The 27466-nt window shown below is 56.7% G+C and overlaps 1 protein-coding gene across 1 annotated transcript in view; it reads left to right on the top strand.

Annotated features, from left to right (window-relative positions):
- Positions 1-27466, top strand: part of SYNGAP1 (synaptic Ras GTPase activating protein 1) — a 55883-nt gene that overhangs the window by 12109 nt on the left and 16308 nt on the right. The window contains 9 exon segments of the mRNA XM_028720708.2: positions 2917-3022; positions 13451-13548; positions 14231-14352; positions 15436-15589; positions 15682-15780; positions 23558-24115; positions 24235-24379; positions 24570-24714; positions 24859-25095. Of these exon segments, the coding sequence (XP_028576541.2) occupies positions 2917-3022; positions 13451-13548; positions 14231-14352; positions 15436-15589; positions 15682-15780; positions 23558-24115; positions 24235-24379; positions 24570-24714; positions 24859-25095 (1664 nt within the window).

Below are 27466 nucleotides of genomic sequence, written 5' to 3'. Positions count from 1 at the left end.
CTTCCCAAAGACCAAATATAAAAATAAGACTTATATTCCACCAAGTGTCTGTTTCTTTAAATATAGCTTTTACATAATGTATGCAGTACCAAAATCATATTCAGGTGCAATACAGGAAGTCTCAAAGCCAAAGCTCCATCCAAATATTCCTTCTTTCAGTAAAGAGAAAATAAGTACTACAAGTGTAATAATAATAAGAAGAAGAAGTGGTGTAGGATAGCCCACACACCAGAAAAAGCTGTCCACATCCCCGAGAGTGTTGTAGCTTTCCTCTCAGTCACTTAAACTGCAGTCCCCCAGCTGTGTGAAATCCTGAGATCACTGGATGCCAATCTCTGTGTCCAATGTCTTCCTCCGGTCGGCCCGCAATGGAACGATAAGACGGCAAAGCACATACTCAAATAGAAAAGTCAGTTTCTTAAAACGGAGAAGGCACTCTGCTCATTGTGTAAGGGTTGTCGCTGCTATATTTAAAGAAACAGACACTTGGTGGAATATAAAGGTCTTATTTTTATATTTGGTTTTTGGGAAGTTCTACAGAACTTGCACACAGAATTGTGTGATTCTTTATTTCTCTGCATTCCTTTGCATTGTATTTTGCTTGCCCTGAGATTCGTGGAGGAAAGGGCTATTGAGGGCTACCAGCTGCCATGGCTGTGCCCTCCATCCACGGCTGGAGGCAGCAGGAAAGGACAGTTGCTCTTGGGTTCATAGAGTCATAGAATCACAATACTGCAGAGATGGAAGGAACCCTGAGGGTCATATGGCCGTCTGACCTTTGCTTAAAAACCTTCTGGCGGTTCCCTCCCTGCGAGAAGTGAGGTTACAGGGAACCAGGCAGAGGGCCTTCTCGGTGGTGGCACCCGCCCTGTGGAACACCCTCCCATCAGATTCAAGGAAATAAACAACTGACTTTTAGAAGACATCTGAAGGCAGCCCTGCTCAGGGAAGTTTTGAATGCTTGGTGGAAGGCATATAAATAATAAGTTATTGTTGTTATTATTCTTACCATGGGAGAGTCCACTGTAGGGATCAGATGGGATTACCATGAGGAATTATAGAATATACATCAAGCCATCGTGTCCACGATGAAGACATTGTGTTGACTGGGTTTGATATATTGACGATAATTTCTGATTAAATCCCATAAGATTCTACATTCATGCCCTTTTCATGCCCTTTTGACTCTACTGCCCATTTCTCTCTCCTCACGTCACGTACACAGCAGTACACAGCAGTTGCTTTGCCAGGCAGGCAAGATAGTGGGCAGTTTCTTTGATGTAGTTTCTTATATATAATCTTAAAATGTTAATCTTGGAGCCAGGAAACAGATCTCACATGAAGGTGGTAGTGATCTGGTCTTTCTGGCCATCCTTCTTATCATGTTTCTTTCTCAGCTCTGGGGTTGCCAGATGCTCCGCTTTGTAGCTCTCAACATATTTACCCCCAAATATATGCATGCTAATTAGTGTTGTAGTGTAACTTTTTCCTCACGTGGGGTTTGTGAAATGCTCAGAGGAAATATGATTGGTTCTTACAAGCACTGTGTAAAAGATTCTTTTGCTAATAAAATGGCCTGGCGAGGGGTGTGGCTTCTGCACTTTCTCCGAGAGCCTTGCTGGTCAAAGCCCCGTGTCTTGTTTTTAATCAGGGTCCAGTCCTTCCTTTCCTTTGCAAACGCAACCGTCCACCACATCCTGAGGGAGACCATTCTGCTGTCAAGCTCCTCTTATCCTCAGAAAGTAATAGCCCCATTCTATATTCTGCCTTGGTCAGACCATGCCTGATTCAATGAAAGTTCTCCTTAAGTTTTAGTTGGAATCTCCTTTCTTGGAGATGCCTGCTGCCCCTGCTGCCCCCCTTCTTCCCCTCTGATGATGGCCCAAATCCTGCCAGGCTTTGGCCGCCTGCCCCACCACATTCTTTTCAAATGCTGACGGGCTGCTTGCAGCAGCAGCAGCTCATAGAACCATAGAATGGTAGAGTTGGAAGGGACCCCCAGGGGCATCTAGTCCAACCCCCTGCAGTGCAGAAATTTCAGCCAAAGCATCCATGACAGACACCCTCCTAACGATGTGTAAAAACCTCCAACAAAGGAGAGTTCCTTCAACTTCTGAGGGAGCCTGCTAGGAGTTAGGAGACAAACGCGGGTGCTGGAGACCCCCACAAGGCACCACAGCTGGACTCATGGAGTTTAAATCCTCGGGTCCGTGGGGGAAGGCAGCCTCCAGCCTCGGGGAGCCTTCCTTGTGAAGCAGGGAGGAGCATAATGGGAAGCCTGAAGTGCAGAGAGAGGGGGGGGGAGGAGGGAACCCTGGGGGGTCTCCCAGTCCCCAGAAAAAGACTTCCTGCTCTGCAGGAGGAGCTGCTTGGTATGCAGAACGTCCCAACCCCGCCTCCAGGTGAACGAAAAAGGGAATCTACCACAAGGTGTTGGGGAGAGGAGAGTCAGAAGAAGCTGGCAATGGGGCAGAAGAGGCGCTTGTTCCCTGGGGTGGGTGGGTGGGTGTGCGCGCTCCTTCTGAGCAGCCAGAGGATGTGTCAGCAGCAGACATTCCAAGCACACAGCTTCCCTTAAAGAAGTGTAGTTCACCTTGCACAGAGCTGCAATTTCCAGCAAACTACAGTTCCCAGGATTCTTCAGGGGGAGCTGTGTGCTTTGAATGCCTGGTGTGGATGTGGCCAGGGTCGGTGCCTTGGCCCCCATCGCGGACTCACTGGTTTGGTCAGAGTCCCGCCCCCCCCCCTTGTTGAGTTGGGGCCTCGTCTTCTTCTGCTTCTCCCCTGGGAGCACCACGTTGGCCCCCGAAGCTGCTTGGGTGTGGGGTGGACTGTGGGGTGGAGCGGGTGGGTCTCGGGGCTCCTTTCCCCTCTGCTATCTCTTGTGCCCTTGTGTCTGCCTCTCTCCTTGGCCAGATCCACCCCCTGCTCCTTCGAGAACGCCAGCGGGATCCCGCTCGGAACAAGCTCCTGCGCCGGACCGTCAGCGTCCCTGTGGAAGGGAGACCCCACCCAGAGCACGGTAGGGGACCCCCAGGGGGTGGGCGCTGTTATCGGGGGTGGGCCGTGCACTTGTATCATGCCAAGGGGGGAAAGAAAACGTCTTGGAGCGCCTTGTGATCCCAGCAGATCCTGTGCAGGGAGAGATCCTTCTCCACCCTCACCCCCAGCAGTGATCTTGCTTGCCTTCAGAAGTCTTTTGGCGGCAGGGACCTTTGAGGTCACCTTTTTGCCTCTGCTTTTCCTCTCAGCTGCAAGGAGGAGGGGGTTCTGGGTTCCACGCGGAGGAGACTGGCAGGAAAAGAGCAAGGCCACCGAGAGCACCTTGAGGGCAGGATCCACCCCATGTCTAGGAGGGGGGCACTTGGGTGTGGGGCTGCCCTCCCCCCGGAGGAGGAATATGGTACCAAATCTGTTGGTCTGTCTCTGAGATCCACAGGCGACGCTGCCACCCTCCCCTCAGCCAAATCTCCTTCCTCCAGGGACATTAGAGCACACGGGGCATGTCAAAAGTGCTGTGGGGGTCGTGATTACAAACCCATAGATGCCCCTCCAGCGCCCTCACCAAAGCAGCGTGCTGTGCTCAGGCCACTGGGACCCCCCCATCTCAATCCATGCAGGTCCCCCCCCCCCCGGGAAATTCAACCTCCTCACCTAGCTATGTTGGAAACCCAAAGTCAGGACAAACTCCCTGCATGGGGGGTGGGGGAACCAGGGCAACCCCCCCCCCCCAAGGTGGTGCATCCCAGGGGATTTGGTGGTGAAAGTGCTCCCAGCACAGTGGGTTGATCCAAGTGATCCACTGTGTGCAGCGGCTTTGATAAAGGCAATTTCCATGCTAGGGATCATTAGGAAAGGAGCTGAAAATAAAACTGCAGATGCCGTAATACAAATCTGTGGTGTGACGGCATGTGGAGCCCTGTGTCCTGTTCTGGTCACCTCGCCTCACAAAGGATATCGTAGAGTTGGAAGAGGTTGAGGAAGGGGCCACTAAGTGATCCAGGCGAGGGAGCGAAGAAAGGTTGCAGCAGCTGGGACTTTTCATCTTCGAGAACAGGCGAGGAAGAGACAGGATAGAAGTTGATAGGACTATTCATGGCCTGGGGACAACAGGGAACTGGTCGGCCACTGTGAGAAGAGGGGCCTGATCCAGCGGGCTTTTCCTATGTTTTTACTCCAGGCCTCTCTGCAGGGCTGCTGAGAATGTGGGGGATCTTCAATCCGTTCTGTCCCTCAAATCCTCCTCCAAAAGCTCCCCTGGGCAGGAAAGGGAGGAGCAGAAATTCCCCTATAGTGAATGAAATGGTGTGGTCTGAATGGGGCCTGAGCTGGCAGGGGCTGGCCAGGGGGCTCAGGGCTGAGAGGATGTGTCCCTTTCGTCTGCTTGTGTGAAATCACACGGGAGCCCCCCTCCCATGACTCTGGGGGGGGTCACTGGGGAAAGGGAGGGAGCTTCTCTTTCCCCAACCAATCCCCTCCTTAACATACCGGTACCCTAATAATTCCTCTAATCCAGGCCAAATTGGGGTGGGGGGGGGTGTTCACAGGCGCCTGCCTCGTTTTCCCTTCTGTGTAGAGTCGCCATATGTCCTGAAAATCCCAGACATATCCTCTTTTGGGGGACCAACATGCCCGACCGGGGAGAATTTTATATTTTAAAGGAAATGTCTGGTTTTTTTTTTTGGGGGGGGGTGTATTTATTTATTTATTAGGCTCAGGCTGGCAGCGGTTTGGGCTGTCCTCTTTTTTGCTCTTCAGGATAGGACAGCCTGCTTCTGCGGTGATGTTTGCCCAGTCACTGTTCCTTAGGGGACTCTCCTTCCCTTCCCTATGTCCACCCCCTGCATGGGTCGCCATGGGGTGAAAGTCCCCCTCAGCTACCCCATGGAGATTTCACTTGGGCTCCCCACACAAGTGCCACCGTGGGGTGAGAGGGGGCAGTAGAGAATGGAGTTGGGGTGCCCCAGATTAGCTGAGGACACCCAGTTGTTCAGGGTGTGGGAGACAAAGAAGGGATTTTGAGGCGCCCCAACGTGATCTCTCCAACGTGGGTGGGTGGGTGGCACTGGCATTGTGGTGGGGTGCAGGGAGAGGGGTCGCGTGGGGGCCCACAGGGACATCTTTGGGCATATAGGCCGTACAAGGAAGACGAGGGTGCTGCTGAACAAAGCGCTGGTCCCTGAGCAGCCACAGCCAGGGCTTCTGGTGCATGATAGGACCTGTGGGCAGAGTGTCTGTTCTGCATGCAGAAAGTCCCGGGTTCAATGCCACGTGGCATTTCTAGGGGCAGACAAACCCATGGCCTGGCTTGGTGGGGAGACAGCTGCTCTGCAGTGCCGATTGTGCCCCCTCCCTGGAATCCTAGAGAAAGCCAGCAGGCAGGGCAGGCTGGAGTGAGCTAGGTGGACTGACTCCTCGTCTCGCCCTTCAAGACCCCATCCCAAAGGGACCCCAAGTATTCCCCGAGGACCCTGCCCTGGCCCCACTGCAAGGGCTCAGGGTGAGTTGCAATGTGTCCTCGTCCCATGGCCGCTTGGTGGCTTGTGTGGATGGACTGGGGTTTGGATCTGGTCTCTGGAGAGGCAAAATAACCAAGGCCATGGAGGAGGAGGAGGAGGAGAGGAAGAAGAAGCCCTGCTGAAGCAGCACCAGCATGGCTTCTGCAAGGCCCAGTCCCATCTCACAAACCTATTAGAGATATTTGAGAGTGTCAATAGCTCAGTAGTGATAATAATAATAATAATAATAATAATAATAATAATAATAATAATAATAATAATAATTTATTTATATCCCACCCTCCCCAACCAAAGCCGGGCTCAGAGCGGCTAACAACAATAAAAGTAACACAGCATTCTAAAATCAATTTATTTTAAAACCAATTCACTTCTATAGACAGAGGGGATTTGGATGATGGGGACCTTGGACTTCCAAACAGCTTTGGGCAGAGTGATGTATTGGGGGGGGGATCTTAACTTCACATACACACTCCTGGGGTCTGAACGGGAGGTGACAGCCCAGGAGCGAGACCTTGGGGTCATAGCAGGGACCTCTATGATCATTAGAATAGGGGTCGAAGATGTAACTGCCACTCTTACCATTCCATTATACAAATTGATGGTGCAGCTGCATGTGGCGCCCTGTGTCCTGTTCTGGTTGCCTCAGCTCAGAAAGGATATTGCAGAGTTGCAAAAGGTTCAGGAAAGTGACCCAGGGATGGAGCAGTCCCCTGTGAAGAAAGGGACTTTTAGTGTAGAAAAAAGGCAAGGGAGAAGTGAGATGGTTGGGTGTTTGTGAAGTTTGTGAAGTCCTGCTTCTTCCCTCCGGGACGCCCCCCGTGAGGAGAGCAGGGTGCTGGGCCAGGAGGGTCCCCTTGGTTTGAGGCCTGGGACATTTGCAGGGGAACCAGAATGCTTGCTGACAAAGCTATTGTACTGCCAACCATACTGTATGCTTGTGAAACACGGACCACTTGTAAACGCCACCTCCAACTCCTTGAAAGATTCCATCAACGGTGTCTCCGGAAAATTTTAGCCATCACTTGGGAAGACAGGCGAACTAATAGCAGTGTCCTGGAAGAAGCAAAGATCACTAGTGTGGAAGCAATGATTCTTCAACATCAACTTCGTTGGACTGGCCGTGTTGTGTGGATGCCTGATTATTGTCTTCCAAAGCAACTACTCTATTCCGAACTTAAAAATGGGAAGAGTAATGCTGGTGGTCCGCAAAAGAGGTTGAAAGACTGTCTCAAGGCAAATCTTAAAAAATGTAGTATAAACACCAACAATTGGGAAGCACTAGCCTAAGACGAAAGGGAGAGACGTGCTAAGAGGAAGGCACGCTTGGCAAACCCTCACCGGGTTCAACTCCCTCTCGGAAACCAATGTCCGCACTGTGGAAGGACGTGTGGATCCAGAATTGGCCTCCACGTCACTTACGGACTCACTGCTAAGACCCTGTTCACGGAAGACAGTCTTCCTCGGCTACGAGGGATCGCCAAAGCAGCAGTAGCAGCATTTGGTTTGTTCAGAAAAGGGAAGGGGAAGCGCCAGAAGCCTTTTTCTGGGTGAATCCCCACCCAAAGGAGCTGCCTCATATCGCTGGGGCCACCCATGGGTGCTCTTTCTTCCTGGGGAAGCTGACGGAGGCCCCACGCCTAGGAAGAGTGTGAGAGTGTGTTGGGGGGACCCTGGCTGGGCTTCAGCTGCAGCCCCTGCCCTCGTGACCCACTGCCAGCAGCTTCTCAGCTATTCACTCCAGAGCCCCCCACCCGCGTCCCATCCCATAATAGTGAGTTCCATTGAAAGGTAAGGGCTCCTGGGCGCTTGACAACTGTTGCTATAGGAACCCTCTCCCTCTGGCTGCCTTCCCAGGCAGCCCTATTCAGAGCTGGGTCTCCGTGGGTGTTGCTGCTCCGTTGGGCTGGGAGGGACCCAGGAGTCCTGGCTCAAAGGCCCTCCCTGCAGGGGGCTGTGGGGAGAGGGGGAGCGTTGAGCCCGGCGCCCTGCAGTGGAGGGCTTTGTCCCCGCCCCCCCCCCCCCCACGGAGGAGGACGGGGAGTCCTGCTTCTTCCCCCAGGTCCCCTGCCCTGGCTCCCCATGGGCCCCCTCTCCGGGGATGGGGGTCTTTGGGCTCCGGCCTGCGCCCTCCTCTCCTAGGGGGCAGTGTGTGTGCCCTTCGCTCCCCTCCCACTTCATCCTCCCTTCCCCCCTTTCCTGCTCGAGGTTTAAAAAAAGATTTTTGTCTCCCTGAGAAGTTGGCTTAAAAGGTTTCCATGGAAACTCCAAGAAGAGATGAAGGGGAGAGGCAGCCGGAGACAGGCGGAATCCGGGGACATGCCCCCCCCCAACACACACGCGCACACGCGACGCCCCCTCTTGGCCGCCAGCGCCCCCTGCTGGCCCGCTGCCAAACTCCAGCGGCGCCCCCTCGCCCGCGCTGACCCCGAGTGACCCTGCTGGGGCCGAGGGGCCCCAGGCGCAGCGGGGAGGGACTCCCCCCCGGACCCAGAGATGGGGGGGGGAGACGCGCAGAGTCCAGGCTTGGGGGTTTCTGCCCCGGGGCGCCCCGCTTTCGTGGCCCCAAGGAAGGGAGCAGGGGGGGGGGGTCTGCAGACGGGGCCTTTTCCAGGCGCAGGGAGTTGAGGCTTCTGGCGGGCCGGGCGCGCCGCGGCCCCCGCTGGCCGGGGTCCCGGGCCCCTCCGCCCTGCCCGTGCCCGTCCCTTCCCGGCTCTCCCGCGAGCGGCTGCTGACAGGCGAGCCCGTCTCCTAGCAACGGCTCGGCATGCTGCGGGGAGCGAGCGAGCGAGCGGGCGAGGCGGCGGCGGCGGGCACCGAGCGGGCGGGCGGGCGGGCGGGCGAGGAGCAGGCAGGCGCAGGAGCGGGCCAGCTGCGCCGCCGCCGCCGGGCCGGCGGGTGCCAGGGGGACCTCGGCCCGGCGGGCTGGCGGGCTGGCTGGGGGCGCTCGTCCGGCCGCATGGCCAGCTAGGCTGGGGCCCGGCGGCCCCCCGGTGGGCCGGGGGCAGGAGGAGGAGGAGGAGGAGACGGAGCCCTAGCGGCCCGGAGGCCCCTCTGGCGCGCAGGTAAGGGCCGGAGGGGGGGGGCGAGGGCGCTGCGCGGGCGGAGGAGGCATCCGATGCGGGGGGGGGGAGGAGCGCGCCCCCGCGTCACTGCCCCACCGAGCGAGCGGGTGAGGGCGGCGGGCAAGCGCGCCCCCGGCGAGGGCATGCGAGGTTGCGCCGGGGCGCTTGGCTGACGGAGGCCGATCCTACGGAACCTGGCACCGGGGAGAGGAGATGGGGCTCCGCCTGCGCTGGCTCGCCTCTCCCGCTTCCCGGGGAGGGGGTCGCCGCCTGCCCTCCTGCGTCGTGCGTGCGTGACGGGGGAGGGGGACTGCGCTGCATGGCGGGCGGGGGGGGGCGGCGGACAGGGAGCCCCCCTCCCCTGGCACCCGGGCAGGCTGCCACCCAAGATGCCATCGCTGATGCCCCTGCTTCTGGAGCGCAGCGCCTCCCTGACCCTTCTGGAGGACCTCGGGGGAGCCCAGGGGCAGAGGTGGCAGCTGGGTCAGTTGCCAGGTGAACCCCCAAAGGGAAGCTGGCAAGGCCTAAGAGCAGCAGCAGCAGCAGCCCCCCCCCACCTCTCTTCCTCTCCCCCCCCCCCATGCCAATTCCTCCCAGCAACGGTCTTCCCCAGTGGAAGCAGAAGCTGCCTGGCTCCTAGGGTGGGCCTGAGCTGCTCCCAAAGGCTGGAGGTCCCAGCGGCAAGAGCGCCTCTGAGCATGCCCTCCCAGCCCCATGGCAGCCTGCACAAGACCGGGGCGCAGGTGTGCTGAGGGGCCTTGAGGGGCAGCAGCTGAGCACCCCCCCCCCCGCAGGTGCCACAAACCTGTCCATCTGGCTCCGCAGAGGCTCACCTGGAAGCTGCTGGCTGGCTTTGCCCCCCCCCCCCCCCAGCCCCTGAAGGCAGACCAGCAAGCCAAGAGGGGGCAGGGCTCCCCTGGCTTCCCCTCCTTTCCCCCATGCTGCCTCTCAGCCACTGCAAGAGCCACATGTCGGGGGGCTGGCACCCCATGGCAGGAATGGGCACCCATAGGAGACCTGCAGGTGGGGCCTGGGGGTGGGCTTTGCTCAGAGGGAACCCAGCGGTGGTTTTTGAAATGTGTGTGTTGGGGTAGAGGAGGAGATGCTGCCTCAAAAGACCCCTCCCCACGTGGTTCCTTCTTGGGGCTGGACATAAGGGGGGGCAGCAGGCAGGAGAGCTGCTCTGTGGTTCCCTCTCTGGACAGCCCAGCCCAGTGGGAAGGGCTCTGACCCTCCGGCCACAGACACCCCTCCTTCCCCCCCCCCCAGAAGCTGCTCTCCCTGGTCTGGCCTGGGAAGCTGAGCAGGGGGAAGCCTGCTCCATCCTTGGGGAAGACGGGGGGGGGGGGCACTGGCAGCTGGGAGAGGCCCCCTGAGCTGGAGGGACCAGTGGCCTCACTCTGCAGGAGGCAGCTGCTCCCCCCAGTTCTTTCTCAAGCTGCCTTGACCTAGATGTGGGGTGGGTGGAGGGGGGCCTGTGCCCCAGAGCCTGGAGAGGGGGCCTGGGAGCACCGGCCAAGTTGGATGAGTGGCTGGCTGGGGGGGGGGGCAGCAAAGACAGATGGCTCACCCACGGAGGAGAAGGAGGCGCAGATCCCTCGCTCTGTGGGCTTGGGGGAGGGCAATGGGCACAGCCCCTCCCTTGTTGGGGTTCAGGCAGCAGTCACCTTCTGCTACTGGGGCATCAGTGGGCGGGGGAGGACCAGAAGTCCCCAGGCCAGGGGGGGAGAGGGAAGTGCTGATGCTGGGAGGAAGGGGCCAGGGATGGCTCCCCCCCCCCCAGGGCCTGGTTTGGCAGCTCTTCATCAGCCACAGCCCCCCCTTCTCTCCCCCCCCCCCGCTCAACTGCCCCCAGAGCAAGAGACTTTCCTCTGGGAAGGCTGGCTTGGTTTGGAAAGTCCTCCCTGGGGGTGGGGGGCTTTCTGCCCTTTCCTCTCCCCACCCCAGTCACAAGCTTGGCCTGGCTGGAGGGGCCTTGGCTGAGCCATGGGGCAGAGGGAAGGGGGGGCAGGTGAGCTGCCTCCTGGGCTCTTCCTGCCCTGTGAAGCCCTTGCAGGCAGGGAGAAGCAGCCAGGCATCCCCTTCTCTGGCCCAAGAGGCAGCTTAGGAGGGACCCCAGGGGTCGCCCCCAAAAGCCCCGCATCTGACCCCCCTGATCGAGCCCAACCACCTGCCCACCAGGCAATGCAGAGACAGAGGCCTGGTCTGGTGGGAGGCTGGTAGCTCCAGGCGGCTGCTGGGGCTGCGTCCGGGTCCCTGGGTGGCCTCTCTGGGAAGAGCAGGAGGCTGGTCCAGGTCCAGCTGGGGCTCTTCCTAGCTGATTGGCGCCTGCTCTCGCTCACTGCGCCCCCCCCCCATTACTCCCGGCCTGCCTGTCAAGCGCCCATCACCCCCACCCCGTCCTGTCAGCATGGCAAGCTGCTTCCGAGCAGATGTGCCTAAATTGGGGGGGGGGAGGCCGCAAGATCTGGCTGCTCAGCAGATGTGCCAAAGAGCACCCCCACTTGAGTGACGGCTCACATTCCAGCAGCCCTTCTGGGCTGGGGGCTCCTTGCCCCGGCCCCCTCTCTGGGCTCCTGTGCCCTGACCGGTCGGAGGTTTCAAGGCAGGCCTCGTGCTGAGTGACAGCTCCGTGTGAGTGACGGAGGGAGGAGCACCCCTGAGGGAAGTTCAGGAAAAGGGCAGACCAAACAATGGAGGGGGTGGAGGGGCTGCCCTGGGAAGGAAGGTGGCTGCCTCCTGAGGTCAAAGGAAGACGTCTGCCTCTCCCCTTTTTCCTTACGTGCCCTGCTGCCTCTGACTCGCCTCTTCTCTAAACTAGAAAGTCCCTTTCTTCACTTTGGTGGTCCTTTCCTGAGCCGTTGCCAACTCCGCAATAGGCGGCCAGACAGGGACACGGCTTCAGATGTGGCTGCCCTATAGACTTGTAGAATGGCATCAACATTTTAGATTTTGTGGTGATTTATGTGGAAATTGTTTAGCTTGGTTTTCTATTTTTTATGTTCATTTATTGTTTATGAGTACTTTTGTTATGTTGCAGTTATGTATTTCTTTACGTTATAAGGCGCCTTGAGCATGGTTTCAATTGTGGAAAAGTGACATACATATATACAATTATGTATATATGTAGGAATATTGGCAGTTTTATTTTCAGTCACTTTCCCAAAGACCCCTAGTATGGCATTTGCCTTTTCCATGGCCTCCACACAACCTCTTCACCAAGGTCCCTGCTGTGACCCCCAGGTCTCGCTCCCGGGGGGCCGTCACCTCCTGCTCAGACCCCAGGAGTGTGTATGTGAAGTTAATATCCCCCCCCAACGCACACATCACTTTCCTCTGAATTTATCCGGAATTGCCTTTGCCATTTTACCACCCGTTCCCTCAGTTTGGAGAGGTCCTTTTGGAGCTCTTTGCAATCTCTTTTTGCTTTAACAACAATTTAGCGTCATCCACAAACTTGGCCACCTCACTGCTGGCTCCTAACTCTTGGTCACTGATGAGCAAGTTCAAAAGCTCAGGTTCTGATCCTTGGGGGACCCCCGTTTCTCCATTTGGGGAACATCCTGCAGCTAAACCGATTCCTGGTGCACAAGAGAACCCTCCTCTTGTTCCTTGACTGCTCAGCTGCCTCGGAAGTCTTTGGTGAGGAATTTGGTCCAGGGCTGTTTGACAGTCCAAGTCCACCGTCAGCCAGATCTCCTCTGTCTCTAGGGCTGGTTGGTGAGATGGGACCTGCTCTTGCAGAAGCCAGGCTGCTTCTGCTTCTGGGCTCTTGCTTAGGTTACCTTTAACGCTGCTTTTCACTCGGTTTTGGCTGAGTGGCCTGTAATATCCCGGAACTGGCCTTCCATTGACTCCTTTCCAGTCCTCGGGTACAGAGGGACAAGTCCTCCCTTGCTGAGGGGACCTGTGTTGCCCTCAAGTCCTGCTGGCGTCTGGGCCCCTTCTCTTTGGGGTGCCTAGTTGCCCACAGAGAGAAGAACGGGAGGCTGGGCAAGGCTGGACCTCCCTGGAGTTGTGTCTGGGGCAGGGACTGGGAAGTGGAGGAGCAAGAGAGGATAGCAGTGTCACAGGCAGAAACCCAACCGGTGCAGCATCTCTAGGGCATTGCGAGGGGGGTAACATTGGCAGCCCCAGGATGGGAAGGGGGTGGGCACTGCCTGCAAGCACACCCCCCCACCTTCCATCAAAAAATCCCATGCCTCTTCTGAGATGACAGAGTGCAGCATCAGCCCAGACCCCTGGGTCCTGTGGGGGGGGGGTCTTTGGTGGTCTCTCAAATGCAGGTGGCAAGTGGCCCGGGGGGGGGGGGCGTAAATAGCCAGGCAGGCCTCTGTGCAGCTTTTGCTGCTATTTCCAGCTCTGACGCCAATTCTTTCTGCTATTTGAGGCTCCTGTGTGTCCCCCCCAGCCCCTCCTGAGGTGGAGGAGGAGCTGCCTCCGGCGTGCTTCTTCCCTCCCCCCCCCCAGCTGCTCATTCACAACCACCCAGCGCCACACATGCCAGGCAGTCCCTGGAGACAGCACGCAGGAGCCTCTTTCCGCCCCCCCCCCCCATGATGCTGCCCCTGTCTCCTATGGGGAGAAGAGGAAGCCCCCTTCTTCCAGGGCCAGAGCCGGGCTGGGGGAAGGGGCGTCCCCGCTTCTCTGTCAACCACATGCGGAGGCTGGGACGCTGCCCCCCCTTTCGGCGGAGGGGGGCGCTGTCTGTGTCCTTCTGCTGTCGCCCCCCATCCCTCCAAGAAGACCCTGCAGCCCCACCGGGTCCCCCTCCCCCTGTGGCCTCCACTCTCCTCCACTGGCTCCCAGAGGGCGCCCCCCACAGCGACAGGGGGGCACCCCCCGTGACGGCCGCCTCTCCTTTTGCAGAGCACCACGCTGCCCGGTCCCGTCGGAAGAGCGTCCCCGGAGGGAAGCAGTACAGCATCAACATGGACGCCCCACCCGCTCCGCCCTTCCGGCCCTCGGTGAGCGAAAGACCCCCCACCCCCCCTGCCCCCCGTCACGCAACTCCGGGGGTCGTGCAACTGGAGGAGGAATCCTGGAATGGGAGAGTCAGAAGGGGAAGCCAAGGGCCATCTAGTCCAACCCCCCTGCAGGATCCCTGGGGGCTGCCATCCACCGGGGAGGCCACCCAGTCATAGAAGCGGCAGAATTGCAAGGGGCCCCTGAGGGTCATCGAGTCTGACCCATTGCAATCTGGGAATCCCCATGAAAGAATCCCTGACAGATGGCCAGGGAGGGATGACGGGCCTGGGGGAGGGAGCCCCCCCCCCCGTGGGACCCTGCCCGCCTTGTCCTGGGTGCCGCTCAGACCCCTGTCTGCAGGAGAGGCAAAGGGGGCTAGGGCAGTGGGGGGAGAAAGGGGGGCCGGCACCCGAAGAAGCCGCCTAGCAAGAGCCCACCCCCAGCAAGATACGGGGTCACAGGCCGACCAGCTCCCCCCATCCCTCCAAGTGGCTGCCATTGTACTCTAGGGCATGAGGGACCGGGGGGCTGGCTGCTCAGCCCCAGGGGGCCAGTGCAGGGACAGGCCCTTTTCCTCCCCAGGAAAGCAAAGATGGAGGTGGGGGAACATGCTGAGAGGTTTCTGGCTGTGGGGCAGTTGTCAAAGGCAACTCCTCTCTGACTCTGTCTCCCCCCCAGCAGCAGGGATTCCTCAGCCGGCGCCTGAAGAGCTCCATCAAGCGCACCAAGAGCCAGCCCAAGCTGGACCGCACCAGCAGCTTCCGCCAGATGCTGCCCCGCTTCCGCAGCGCCGACCATGACAGGTGAGGGGACGACGACGGCAACGAAGAGGGCCGGGGCTCCTCCCCCGAGAGGTAGAGGCTGGGCCGCCCCTCCCAGTCAGGGGCAGGTTGGGGTGCCCCATCCCCTGCAGGTGGACGCCAGGCCCGTCTCCCCCCCCCCAAATCCTTGCCACTGGGTTGCCCTCCTCTGCTGCACGCTCTCCACCCCGACCCCCAGATCCCCCTGCTGCCCCCCTCCCTCCCCACCGCGGTGGCTGCGCTTGGCTGCCTCCCTGGGAGGCTCATCCCTGGGTCCCCGCATGTATTTTTAGCCTCCTCCCAGCCCCCCCCCCCCCGCTCTGACGGCAGCCCCGACACGCTTGGGCTCTCTCTCGCTCTCCCTCCGCTTACGCCGCTCGGCTAAAAATATCCTCCTGGGGGCGGCAGCTCCGAGCAGAAATGCCACTGGGGAAGGGAGGGGGCCTCCCAGCAAGAGGAGCCAGCTCACAGGCCTCCTCTCGCACCCGCTGCCCACAAGGGGAGCCCCAGGGGGTCCTCTGAGAGGGCGGGGGGGCAGCTCTGTCCTCGACTGGAGACACAGAGCTGATGGGGGACCCCTTTGCCCCCCAGCTGCCTCTCTCCCTCCCAGAGGCTTCCCTGGATAAGAGAGAGAAGGAGCTGTGGGGCAGAGTGGGGGGCCGTCCCCCCATCCCGGGCACCTCCTCTTCCTCTCCCCCCCCCCCGTGTCCGGGGCTGATGCTGCCCGCCTCTCCTCTGACGCTGCTCTCCATCTCTCTCTCTCTCTCTCTTTCTCTCCTCCGCCTTGACCCCGTTCCAGGCTGGGACCCCCCTGGCAGCTGCAGAAATGTCCCCCTGGGGGGCAGACGCCAGGTACCCCGCCTGAGGGTGGGCCTTGCCCCAGCCGCCACCGGCACCTCCCTCCTGCCCCCTCACTCCCCCTCCCCACCCCGTAGGAGCAGCCTCACGTGCGCCCCTCCTTCAGGCTCCCTGGCACCCCCTGGACCCGCCTCCCTCTACTCTCCCCGCACTCCGGACGCGGCCTCCGCACCCCCGCCTGCCCCCCACCCCCCCTTCCCGCCTGACCTGTCCCTTTGCCCCTCGCAGGGCCCGCCTCATGCAGAGCTTCAAGGAGTCCCACTCCCACGAGTCCCTGCTCAGCCCCAGCAGCGCCGCGGAGGCCCTGGAGCTCAACCTGGACGAGGACTCCATCATCAAGCCCGTCCACAGCAGCATCCTGGGCCAGGAGTTCTGCTTTGAGGTACGTGGGGGGGAGGGGCGAGAGGAGGGAGGGTTGGTGCCTGGGCACGTGCAGAGCGCAGATGACCCCTGCCCTTCTGCCGCCCCCTCCAGGTCACCACGTCCTCGGGCACCAAGTGCTTCGCCTGCCGGTCGGCCGCTGAGCGGGACAAGTGGATCGAGAACCTGCAGAGAGCCGTCAAGCCCAACAAGGTAGGCCCCACAACCCAGCCCCCCCTGGCCCTGGGCTGCCCCCTGGCACCTGCCAGCCCTCGCCATGGGCTTGAGAGCCTGCTCCTCTTCCCCGTCCCTGATCCCCCCAAAAGCTCTCAGGTGGGCAGGGAGCCAGTCAGCCGCCACCTCCTCCCGTGAGGTCACTTCCTTTGCACCTGCTTCGCTCTGGGATGGGGGTCCTCCCCTTGCTTTGCCCCATGGCGCTACAAATGATAGGGGGACCCTCCTGCTATTCCCAGAAACTGATATTGAGAGGCAGGCGGGCTCCGGTGTGGCTGTCCATCATCAGTAGCCTTCTCCTCCTCTCTGAATCTTTCAAAGCCATCCTGGCCTTCGCCGCCCCCTGTGGGAGGGAGCTTCACAGTTTAACTAGGCGCTGCCCAAAGAAGCACTTTGTTTTATCTGTCCTGAATCTCACTTCCTGTGGCTTCCTTGGATGTCCACAAATTCCAGTGTCATGAGGGAGGGAGGAAAGCTTTCTCTCCACTCTCTCCAAAGTCCCCAAAGCTCAAGCCTTTTCTCACGGGAGAATAAATCTGCCCCCTCCCCAAAACCACAGAAACAATCATTCCACACAGCACATCACAGGCAGGGCAGCAGAGCTTTCCCCTCCGCTTTTGGGGGCTGGCGTCAGGAAGGGCATCTTCAGCCACAGAGGCTGTCCCAGAAGCACTTCTTTGGAGAGGCAGTTCCACATTCTTGGGGTCGCCACTGAGAAGTCCCCCTCGTGAACCACAAGCAGGCCCCAAACCGTGGCAGGCATCCTCATTCTTGCTGGTCTTGTTTGGGGCGTCCCTGTTTCACTCCCAGGTGGAGAGGACCAGCCCAGCTTAGCATCCCGGGCTGTGTGTGTGTGTGTGTGTGTGTGTGTGTGTGCGCGCACGCGCGCCAGCTCCCTAGCAGAGCGTGGCAGGGATTGGGTCCGGCGTACGAGAGCTGCATTTGTTGCCTGGGAGGCAACTTGCTTTTCTGCAGACCTTCCTCTTCATCTCTGAGTTGTGCAGCTCTTCTGTTGGGACCCGGGTTTCCTGGGGCCATCTGTTTCCACCCTGCTCCATTGGGGCCAGGGGCACAGAGGGCCAGTAGTGGTGAAGGAAGGGCCACCTCCTGCCCCAGAACAGACCAGGCTCCTGTCTCAGCCTTGAAATTGAAAAGAGAATGACTGTGGTTCGGAAACAGCGATTCGCAGCAGAGAGCTAAAAGCCCAAGATGAGATGACGGAAGCTGCAACTTGTTTTCTCCTGCTCTGGAGGGTTGGATTCGAACCACTGGCTTCAAGTTACAAGAAAGGAGATTCTGACCAAAACATCAGGAAGAACTTTCTGACAGCAAGAGCTATTTGATAGTGGAACTGTCTCCCTCAGGAGGTGGCAGACTCCCCTTCCTTGGAGGTTTCAAAGCAGAGGTTAGATGGCCGTCTGTCACGGATGCTGGAGCTGAGATTCCCGTATCTCACGGGGTTGGGCTAGATGACCCTTGAGGTCCCTTCCAACTCTATGATTCTCTGGGAGCCAGAGTCAACTGGGCCGTCTTTCTCTTAAGTTTCATACATCTCTCTCTGGTTTTGCCCTTGCCCTGCTGCTTTCCCCAGAAAACTTACTCTTTAGGGCTAAATCAGACTAGGCAACAAACCACGGAAAACGTGGTTGCTGTTTGTTCCATTTCGTGGGGGAAAGTGGCTGGGCAAGCAGAGTTGTGGGTGAGGCCTCCCTGTCTCGCTCTCGCTCTCTCCTGCCCTGAACTGTGCCACTTATAGCAGCAGCGCCTGTCACTTCTTGGTTAGCCTGGTAAGCTGAAGTGGCAGCTTTTTCCAGGTCAGGCCACTTTGCAACGAGGAGCCGCTCCTCCTCCTCCTCCTCCTCTCCTGGGGTTGGAAAAGGGTCTTTTTTTCCTGGCTTTCCTCCCCATTTGCAGTTCTGTGTCCAGGCTGCAGGTATCTTGGCTGGCAGGACAGGGGTGATTTTGTGGTTGTGAAGTGGGTTGCTCTGCCAGCCGCAGGTTCCTCTGGGACGCCAAAGGGAGCAAAGGGCTCTCCTTCCTTGGAGGTTTACAAGCAGAGGCCGAGCGATGCTTTAGTTGTGATTCCTGCATTGCAGGGGGTTGGACTAGATGACCCTGGGGTCCCTTCCGACTCTATGATTCTGTGCTTCTGGGAAAGGGTTCTTTCACTTCCGGTGCCGATGTCAGCTGTTGGCCTCTTCTCAGGAAGTGTCCCACGATGAAAGGTTCCCCTTCTTGTCTTTTCCTTATTTATATTCCTTAGATTTCTATCCTGCCCCTCATCACAAGATCTCAGGGCGGTTGCAGGGTACGGCGTTGGCCGTGAGCTCATCTCCAAGAACGGAGGCCAGGGCTCTGGCCGGCTGCCTCACGGCATTTGCTTCGGCCTTGGTGACTGAAGTCTGAGGACTTCTTTTGGTTGAGTCCCATCAGGGGAAAAGGCAGGGGACAGATAGATAGATACCATGAATACATCCGCAGAGCTCCTTTTTACCCCAAGGCCTCTCAGTTCACCCAACTTGGAAGCATGGCAGAGCCAACTGGGCCATCAGCGCCATGTGAGATTCTCTGGGTGCGATTCAGCTGCTCAGATCTCATGAAGCACCTTATCAGACATTGGCAGAAGACTCTGCAGAGCAGGAGCTGTTTTTTTATCTGTGGAACTCCCTCTCACAGTGATGGCCACCAACTTGGATGGTTTTCAGAAGTTGTTGGCGTCCATCTGTCTTGGGAGGCAATGGAGGAGTGCACCGGGGGTGGGGGGTCAAACTCGAACTGTTGGAAGGTTACAGCACCTGCTGGGGCTGGAGCGGATGAAGGCATCTGTATGCGCTGCTGCGGATGCACCACGGCGTTCTCTCTCTCGGTGCTCCTCCTTCCTCTGGTCACCCCTGTCAATGCACAGCCTGCCTGCCTGTCTCCAGGCACGGCGGGGTCGATGTTGCCAGCCTTCATGTCACATTTGCAGAGAATTTTGTAAAACAGCTCCCCATAGAGGGTCCTGCCATCTTCCATTCTGTGGACATGAGCAAGCCGGCCTGAAAGAGGATCAGACAAATTCAGAGAGGAGAAGGCTATCAAATGGCTACTAGCCACGAAGGCGATGCTCTCTGCCTCGCCAGCCAGAGGCAGCCGTGCTTCCGAATAGCAGTTGCTGAAAACCGCGGGAGAGGAGAAGGCTCTTGCTTTCGGATTCTGCTTGCTAACTTTGCACAGTTCATCCACACATGGCCTGATCCAGAGGGAGTTATGCTTTTAAGGTCCCAAGGCAGATTACAGCAATCAAAACGCAATGTTAGGAGCAGTTTAAAGCAACTTACAATCACAGAAATAAGCATAACACCTCCAGCGAGGGGGTGCCAGGTGTCCCTCGGGGAGATGGATTTCCACAGCTGAGAGGTCACCACCGAGAAGGCCCTCTCCTGGGCTGCCCTCCCCCAAGCCTCTGAGGGCGGAGGGACAACCAAGAGGGAGGGCTCTCTGGGGAAGGAGGGAGTGGCCTTTCAGAGATCTGGGGCTTGAGCCATTTCGGGCTTTGAGTGCTAATGAATTCGGCTCACAAACCAGCCAGCCCCCAACCCTCCTGCTTCTGCTGTGGGGCCTTAGGCTGGGGCCAGGACTGGCTTGGATCTCATCCTGATCTTTGATCCAAATCTTTCCCTTCTATTTTGTCCGTGAGGCATCTGACAAAAAGTACATACATGGATGCGGGGTAAAAGGGTGAATGCAGTACAGTGTAAGCAAGTGTAAAGTAAACTTTGGAGCAAAAATTAATAATCTTAATTTCAAGTCCAAGCTCCTGGGGTCTGAATGGGAGGTGATGGCCCAGGAGTGAACCCTTTTTTTAAAAAAAATAATTATATTTTTATTGGTTTACAAATACAAAAAACAAACTTGTACATTTCAGCTTCTTAATTGCATCTTAATTCCATTTTTTTACTTCCCTCAATTTGTCTGAACTTCCTTCATTTTATCACTTTTAACACATTCCTACCCATTGTTATTAAAACTATTAGGTTCAATTCATTATTTTTACTTATTGTTACATTTTCACATCACAGAGCTTCTTTAAAACTTACAAACGTAATCTGGTTATCACTTAGTTTTTGCAAATATTGAATAAATTTCTCCCAATCTTCTGTAAATCTTTGATCTCGTCGATTCCGGATCCTTCCTGTCATTCTGTCCAATTCCGCATAGTCCATCATTTTGGTTCTCCATTCTTCTATCGTAGGCAGCTCCTCTTGCTTCCATTTCTGAGGCATCAATATTCTTGCTGCTGTCACTGCATATAAAAATAGCTTCTTCTCTTTCTTATTTATCTTATTCCCTGTAATGCCTAGCCTAGTCAGAGGGAACCCTTGGGGTCATAGAGACCTTGGGGAAGAGGTGGCGTGGGGACCGTGGAAAGGCCAGCGCCATGCTAGAGATCCTTAGGAAAGTAAAACTGCCCAAATTCATGCATACATATATAATCCTAGCTGTATGCCACCTTTCCATAATTGAAACCATGCTCAAGGCAGCTTACAGCATAGGAAAAAAACCACATAATTGCAACATAACAAAAATAGTCATAGAAATACACAACCAAAGGGAACAATTTCCACATAGATCATAACAACATCTAAACTCAAGATGCCAACAAGACCCCCCTAACTGACACCTCAGCCCAAAAGCCTGTTCAGCAGCCTCTGCATTTCTAGCTGGAGTCCTTCAGGGGGGGCCCAGGCCAGGGGGGTGAAGGCCTGCAAGGTCTTCCAGGACTCCCGGCCCAGAAAACGAAGCTCATGGCGTCATAGAATGGTAGTGCTGGAAGAGCCATCCAGTTCCACCGCTGGCAACACATAAGTATCTGTGAAAGGGTTTGCATGCCCAAATGCTGCCCCCGCCAGCATTTCTTGGTGGGGGAGAGGGCTGGGGCAGAAGGCAACAGGCCCCCATCCTGAACCACGCGGGGCAGTCATGGTAGGATTCCACCTCCGTCCAACTTCTGGAGAAATTGGGGCTTCTCTCTGTGTAAAGGTGACCTCCTGACCTGGTCCTCACAACCAGAATGTGGTGGATTTTGGTAAGCAGGTTTTGTGGTTGCACCTCTTCGAAAAGCACCCCAGTTCCGTCGTGTTGCTTGGTGCTTTCAGCTCTCTGACAGTGTTTCCCTTTCCTGAGCATAGCTTTTGTCCCACCTTGGGAGTTTTATGTGTCCCAAGAAAACTGTTCTGCACTCCTCAAAAGTGCCTTTCTCCTTGTTTCTCTTGAGCCCAGAGTCCTGGTGTTTTGTCGGGGTCTCCCATTCACGTACCGTAGATTAGGCTGTCATCCATGGAGACAGAGACTCCTTTCAGGTCCCTAAGGAGTTCAGTCATCTTCCTTTGAAAAGCCTTGGGAGCACGTGTGATTCCAAACGGAAAGCGCCAAACAGAACCTCCCGCCAGGCGTGACGAGAGCCGTCAGCGGAGGGCTCTGGCTTGTCTCGGGTGTTTGCCAGAAGCCGCTTGGAGGAAACGCTTTGGCTCCAGCCGCTGTCGGGAGCAGGTCCTCTGGCAGTGGGAGGGCACATTCTTCCCCGACATTGGCTTCGCTAGACTTTTAAGGGTCTGACAGATGCACGTCCCCCCCGTTGGTGTTGTTACACACCAGGCAAGAGGTTTGGAGGTCTCCTTTCTCGCCGCATTTCCACCTTGTGGAGCCAGGGATTCTGTGGGGTGCTGGTGCCCTCCGGAGTTTGGCACCTGGTCAGAAAACAAGACCCCCAACATCATCTGAGACCTGCTGGTATAGGGTGGTATTTAAACTCAATAAATCATCATCGTCATCTATCATACCTGTGTCCTCCTGTTTCTGTCACAGAAGGTAGGATTCCGAGTCTGAGCGTTGCTCCCTTTGATGCAGGAGGGACTCAGCCTTTCAGAAAGGAGCCTGTATCCTGTGTCCTCCAGGAAGGCAACCAGCTCGCACTTGCACCTTCTCAGGCAGGAAGACAAACATAGCCCAGGTGTGGCAGGTCTCTGCAGCAGGTCCCTCGCCCTCCCCGTCTCTTGGTCCTCTGCACACCGTGAGGCAGCACTCTGGGTCTTCCCCTCAAAACACCCTCAGAAACGCCCCTGTTTGGATCACAAGGGCTCAGAAGCTGCAAATCAGCTAAGCAGAATTGCTGCTGGCTGCTAGCTCCTTCCACAAGTCACCCCCAGCTCTTTATTCTCTTCATTTGGACAAGACTTCCATTTTTTGGAGGAGTCCTTCTCGCCTCCAATAGCTTCTTTGGCTCTGCTCTTTCACGGTGCTGGTGTCCTCTTGGCCCTCAGGTCAGGAACGTGCACCTGATCTGCGGCACCTTAAGCAGCTCCCCAACATTCTGATCTGACCCCCTTAACGTTGCCTTTCAGCTTTCTTTTTTCTCAATCCCCTCTTTTTGGGGACTTTTTTTATTTCAAAGTCAAATGTGGTGAGCATTGGATTTTCTTGTCCATTGTCCATTTAGAGCGCTGTGTTTACCATTCCCAGTGAGTTCAGGAACACTTAGATACTGTACCAGGTCCTGGGCATCACTTGGGGGGATGTCCCAAGTCGCTTGCCTAGACCAAAAGGCCCCGTCCCTTGTGGCTGTTCCTCAGAAGGGAGTCAGTTCCAGCGGATTGGAGGTTTCTGGTTGCTCTTGTTTGATCCTCTTGGAGACGAGGCTACTAAAACCACACATGGTGTTGCAAGTGCAGTTAGCCCATTAGACAGAGAGCACCCCTCTCCTTGTTGGAGAAAGAGGCTTGGAAGAGACTCTTCCTCTCCCCTAGCAGACTTGGCACAATTATTCCAAGGACATTAAAACTTTGTTAGACTCGCATCTGCCACCATCCGCTTTTAAATAAGCATTCCCCACAAAACAAACTTAGGCTAGAATAAAACACGGGCAATTAGCTTTGCAAATAAATTAAGATTTTTAACCACTGAGTTTCAGAAGTTGCAGCAAGCAAGTCTCCTACTATTGGCAGTATGATAAGAAGCAAAACTTTCCAAATGACCTTAAAAAAACTTGGTTTCCTTAGAAATAGGATCCTGCAATCTTTGGGTTAGCAAAGTTGCAGGCTGTGAAAATTTCATTTAGAGAGATTTTCCATTCACATGGTTTTTCTTGCAACTGGGAGCAATTCCACATGGCTCCTTTCTTTGAGGAAGGTGGAGGGTGAGGAAAGGAAAACCTGCTGGAAGCCTGCGAACTCCGTCCACACTGGCAACTGAGCTCAAGGCTTATCCCTTTCAGGCATTCAGGTCTGAGTCAGGAACAGTGTATTGCCACAAGCCTGACAGCTCACGCCAGTGGCCCACTTAGTCCAGCATCCTGTTCTCACAGTGGCCAGCCAGACACCCATGATGGAATACCCAGAAGAAGGATCCGAGCACAAGCTGATTAGTTTATCTCAGCGCTGCATAAAGAAGGACTTCCTGTTAACTGTCCTGAATCTTCCGACATTCCGCTTCCTTGGATGTCCAGGTTCAGTCCCCGAGGGAGGCAGGGCTGGGAAGGGAAGACCCCTGGAGAGTCCCTGCCAGTCACTCCCAGGGGCCAGAGACCAGCGGCCTCCCCTGGGTTTTGGTCTGAAACCCCAAGGGGGATTTCTTGCAAGTCCTCTGCCTCCTTCATTATCTGGAGTCTGCCGTGACCCTTTCACCGCTGGCCCCCGGGGTCTCTGCCTGCCCTCTAGGGGACGTGCCTCCTGCCTGCCTTCCCACTTGCCTGACCCCCGCCTTCTCTCCCCCTGCCCAGGACAACAGCCGCCGCGTGGACAACGTCCTGAAGCTGTGGATCATTGAGGCGCGGGACCTGCCCCCCAAGAAGCGCTACTACTGCGAGCTGTGCCTGGACGACATGCTGTACGCCCGGACCACCAGCAAGGTGCGGACAGACAATGTCTTCTGGGGGGAGCACTTTGAGTTCAACAACCTGCCGGCGGTGCGGACCATCCGGCTGCACCTCTACAAGGACACGGACAAGAAGCGGAAGAAGGACAAGAGCAACTACGTGGGCATGGTCAGCATCCCCATCGCCAGCGTGACGGGGAGACACTTTGCCGAGCAGTGGTACCCGCTCAGCCAGCCCAGCGCCAGCAAGAGCAAGTCCGGCTGCTGCCCGGCCATCCGCGTCAAGAGCCGCTTCCAGACCATGAGCATCCTCCCCATGGAGCTCTACAAGGAGTTCGCCGAGTACGTCACCAACAACTACCGCATGCTCTGCGCCGTCCTGGAGCCCGTCCTCAGCGTCAAGAGCAAGGAGGAGGTGGCCTGCGCCCTGGTCCACATCCTCCAGAGCACCGGGAAGGCCAAGGTACCCCCGGGGGGTCGGGGAGGGAGGGGTCGGGGAGCGGGCCTCAGGCAGGGAGGGGGGGGTTCCATGGGCAGAGAGCCGCCTGCCTACTAGCGCCCCCCTCTGCCTCTCCCCGGCAGGACTTCCTGTCCGACATGGCCATGACGGAGGTGGACCGCTTCATGGACCGGGAGCACCTCATCTTCCGGGAGAACACGCTGGCCACCAAAGCCATAGAGGAGTATCTCAAGCTGATTGGACAAAAATACCTCAAAGATGCGATTGGTGAGCAGGGGGCGGGTGGGTTGGGGGAGGGGAGGAAGTGTCCTTCCATTCAGGCTGTAAGTCACCCTGGAGCAGGGTCTGAGTGTCGCGGGGGGTTCTCCTGAGGAGGGCAGGCCTGAGGGGGCCCCCAACTGGGGCATGTGTCCAGCCCCAGGCTCCTGACTGCTCCACCTGCCCCGTCTCCCCGCAGGCGAGTTCATCCGGGCCCTGTACGAGTCGGAGGAGAACTGTGAGGTGGACCCCATGAAGTGCTCGGCCTCTACCTTGGCAGACCACCAAGCCAACCTGCGCATGTGCTGCGAGCTGGCACTCTGCAAGGTCGTCAACTCTCATTGGTCAGTGCTGGGAGCGGGCAGGGCTGGTGGGGGGTGGTTTGGCGGGGGGAAGCGGGGATCATGGTGCCAGGGAGTGGCGGTCCACAGCGGGGAGGGTCGTGGTCCTGCCCGGCCGCCCGCTCACCCCTCTCCCTGCCCCCCCAGTGTGTTCCCGCGGGAGCTGAAGGAGGTCTTTGCGTCATGGAGGCTGCGCTGCGCCGAGCGGGGCAGGGAGGACATTGCCGACCGCCTGATCAGCGCCTCCCTCTTCCTGCGCTTCCTGTGCCCGGCCGTCATGTCCCCCAGCCTCTTTGGGCTCATGCAGGAGTACCCGGACGAACAGACCTCCCGCACCCTCACCCTCATCGCCAAGGTCATCCAGAACCTGGCCAACTTCTCCAAGTGAGTCGCGGGGAGGCGGGGGGGGGGGCAGCACGGACAAGCTGTGATCCGTGCAATAGGCTCAGCAGGGCAAAGGCGTGGAAAGGGTTTGGGCTGCCCGCCCAGCCCTCGCCAGCCCAGCTCTGCCTCTGAGACCCAGGGCTCTAGGGGCTGCTTCCAGCACAGTTCAGCTGAGATGGGCACAGCCACCCACTTGGGGGGGGGGGGGGAGGCAGGGCTAGTCTAGCTGATTTTTTTATTTTGTGAAAAATTTGCACCACTTGATTGTAAAAAGAACCTCAGAACAGCTTATGAATGAAAGCTAAAAACAGCTATCTAAAACATTGAAGACAAAATTAAGCCACAAAGAGATGACAGCAAGTGCCACATAGGTGGGTAGGCTGGTCCGAAGAAAAATGTTTTTAGCAGGTGCTGAAAAGAGGACAGTGAAGTTGTCTTGCCTGAGTCAATAGGCAGGGAGTTCCAAAGTGTGGTTGCTGAGCATCCGTGGGGCCAGGCCCCCTTGCAGGTGCCCCCAACAGGCTCCTCCTCCTGCTGGGCCCTTCCACATGCACCATTTGAGGCACTTCTCCCTGTGCCCCCGCTGAGGGAGGCGTGGAGCGGGCAACACAAGGCCTTTCTGGTGGTGACCCCCCACTCCGCCTGCAGAGTGCTCTCAGGTTCTGTTTTGGTCCTTTCTTAGTGGGGTGGGAGCCAGCAGACCTGCCTTCTTAATGAGTTTATATATGCGGTTCCCAGTTCTTACTCTCTTGTGGTTGGGCCACTTTAGCGAAAAAAGTTAGGGACGCGGGTGGCGCTGTAGGGACGCAGGTGGCACTGTGGGTAAAAGCCTCAGCGCCTAGTGCTTGCCAATCGAAAGGTCGGCGGTTCGAATCCCCGCGGCGGGGTGCGCTCCCGTTGCTCGGTCCCAGCGTCTGCCAACCTAGCAGTTCGAAAGCACCCCCGGGTGCAAGTAGATAAATAGGGACTGCTTACTAGCGGGAAGGTAAACGGTGTTTCCGTGTGCAGCTCTGGCTCGCCAGAGCAGCGATGTCACGCTGGCCACGTGACCCGGAAGTGTCTCCGGACAGCGCTGGCCCCCGGCCTCTTGAGTGAGATGGGCGCACAACCCTAGAGTCAAGACTGGCCCGTATGGGCAGGGGTACCTTTACCTTTACCTTTACCTATGCGGCTCCCAGTTCTTACTCTCTTGTGGTTGGGCCACTTTAGCGAAAAAAGCATCTGACACTTGCTAATAAGGCTGAGAACCTCATTATCCTACTGGGGGGCCTAAGTTCTGCCCCCCCCCCAATATCACTGTGCCCCCCGAAAAGTTTAGTTCCTGTAAGTGAAGCCCTCCTCCAAAAAAGAGCCATCTAGACACAGATACATGTGAAAAATCACTTAACACAAGGAATTTGTACCCAAACCTTGCTATATGCACTGCAGATTCAGATATCCAAACATCATTTTTTACTTCCTAGTTTGCCTTTTGCTGGTTGGCTGAGGAACAGAAAGGTTTCAGAGGCCTTTCCTGGGTTTATTTAGGCTTTGTGGGGCAGAAATTCCATGGCTGAGAACGTATTAGAAATGTTCTCATAGGAACCAATGGAAATTGTGAACTCGCTATGCAAACCTCTGCCAGCCAGCGATTTCCATGTAACGCATTGTGTTTGGTAAAGGGGACCTGCGCGCCTCTACTGTTAATGTGTTAAAACAGTGCCCCCCCTCCACTTTTCCATCCTCCAAAAGAGGGTGCCCTCAAGGCTGGGTCAGCCATGGGTGAGAGGGGCAAGGAATGCCTTTGACTAAGGTAAATCTAAGTTTTACAATGACAAACTAATAATGATGGGTGATTTCAGTGGAGGGATAGCATTAGAACATGATAAAATAAGCAAATGTGGCCAAGCTAAAGAAGGGAAACTGCCAGCGACCTTCTTCAAAATGGTGTAATCGATGGGCTTAACGGAGATACAAAAATCGTACAAAACATGAGTGTTGTGTTCCAAAAGCAAGGAAGGATTGGACCCTGATTAATAAAATATACACGAGGCTTGGCCAGCAAGACTCTGGGAGGAGTGCGTATCGCCACTCCCTCTTCCAGGCCGTTTTATTAACAAAAGAACCCTTTACACAGTGTTCGTAAGAACCAATCAGATTTCCTCTGAACATTTTAAAAAAACCCCACGTGGGGACAAAGTTAATGTTAAAACTACAAAAAGCTAATTTGAGCATGCATACATTCTGGGGTAAATAAAACAGGACTAAAAGGAGGAACAGAACTAAACAGAACTAAAGCACTCAAACAGAAACAATTTGAATTGGCAAATAAACCTGGGAAACTACTAGCATGGGAATTGAAAAAAGAGAAGAAATTTAAACACTATAAACA

Source organism: Podarcis muralis, chromosome 2 (assembly GCF_964188315.1).
Source record: "Podarcis muralis chromosome 2, rPodMur119.hap1.1, whole genome shotgun sequence".
NCBI classification, from domain to species: Eukaryota; Metazoa; Chordata; class Lepidosauria; order Squamata; family Lacertidae; genus Podarcis; species Podarcis muralis.
This window is presented reverse-complemented; position numbering and strand designations above follow the sequence as displayed.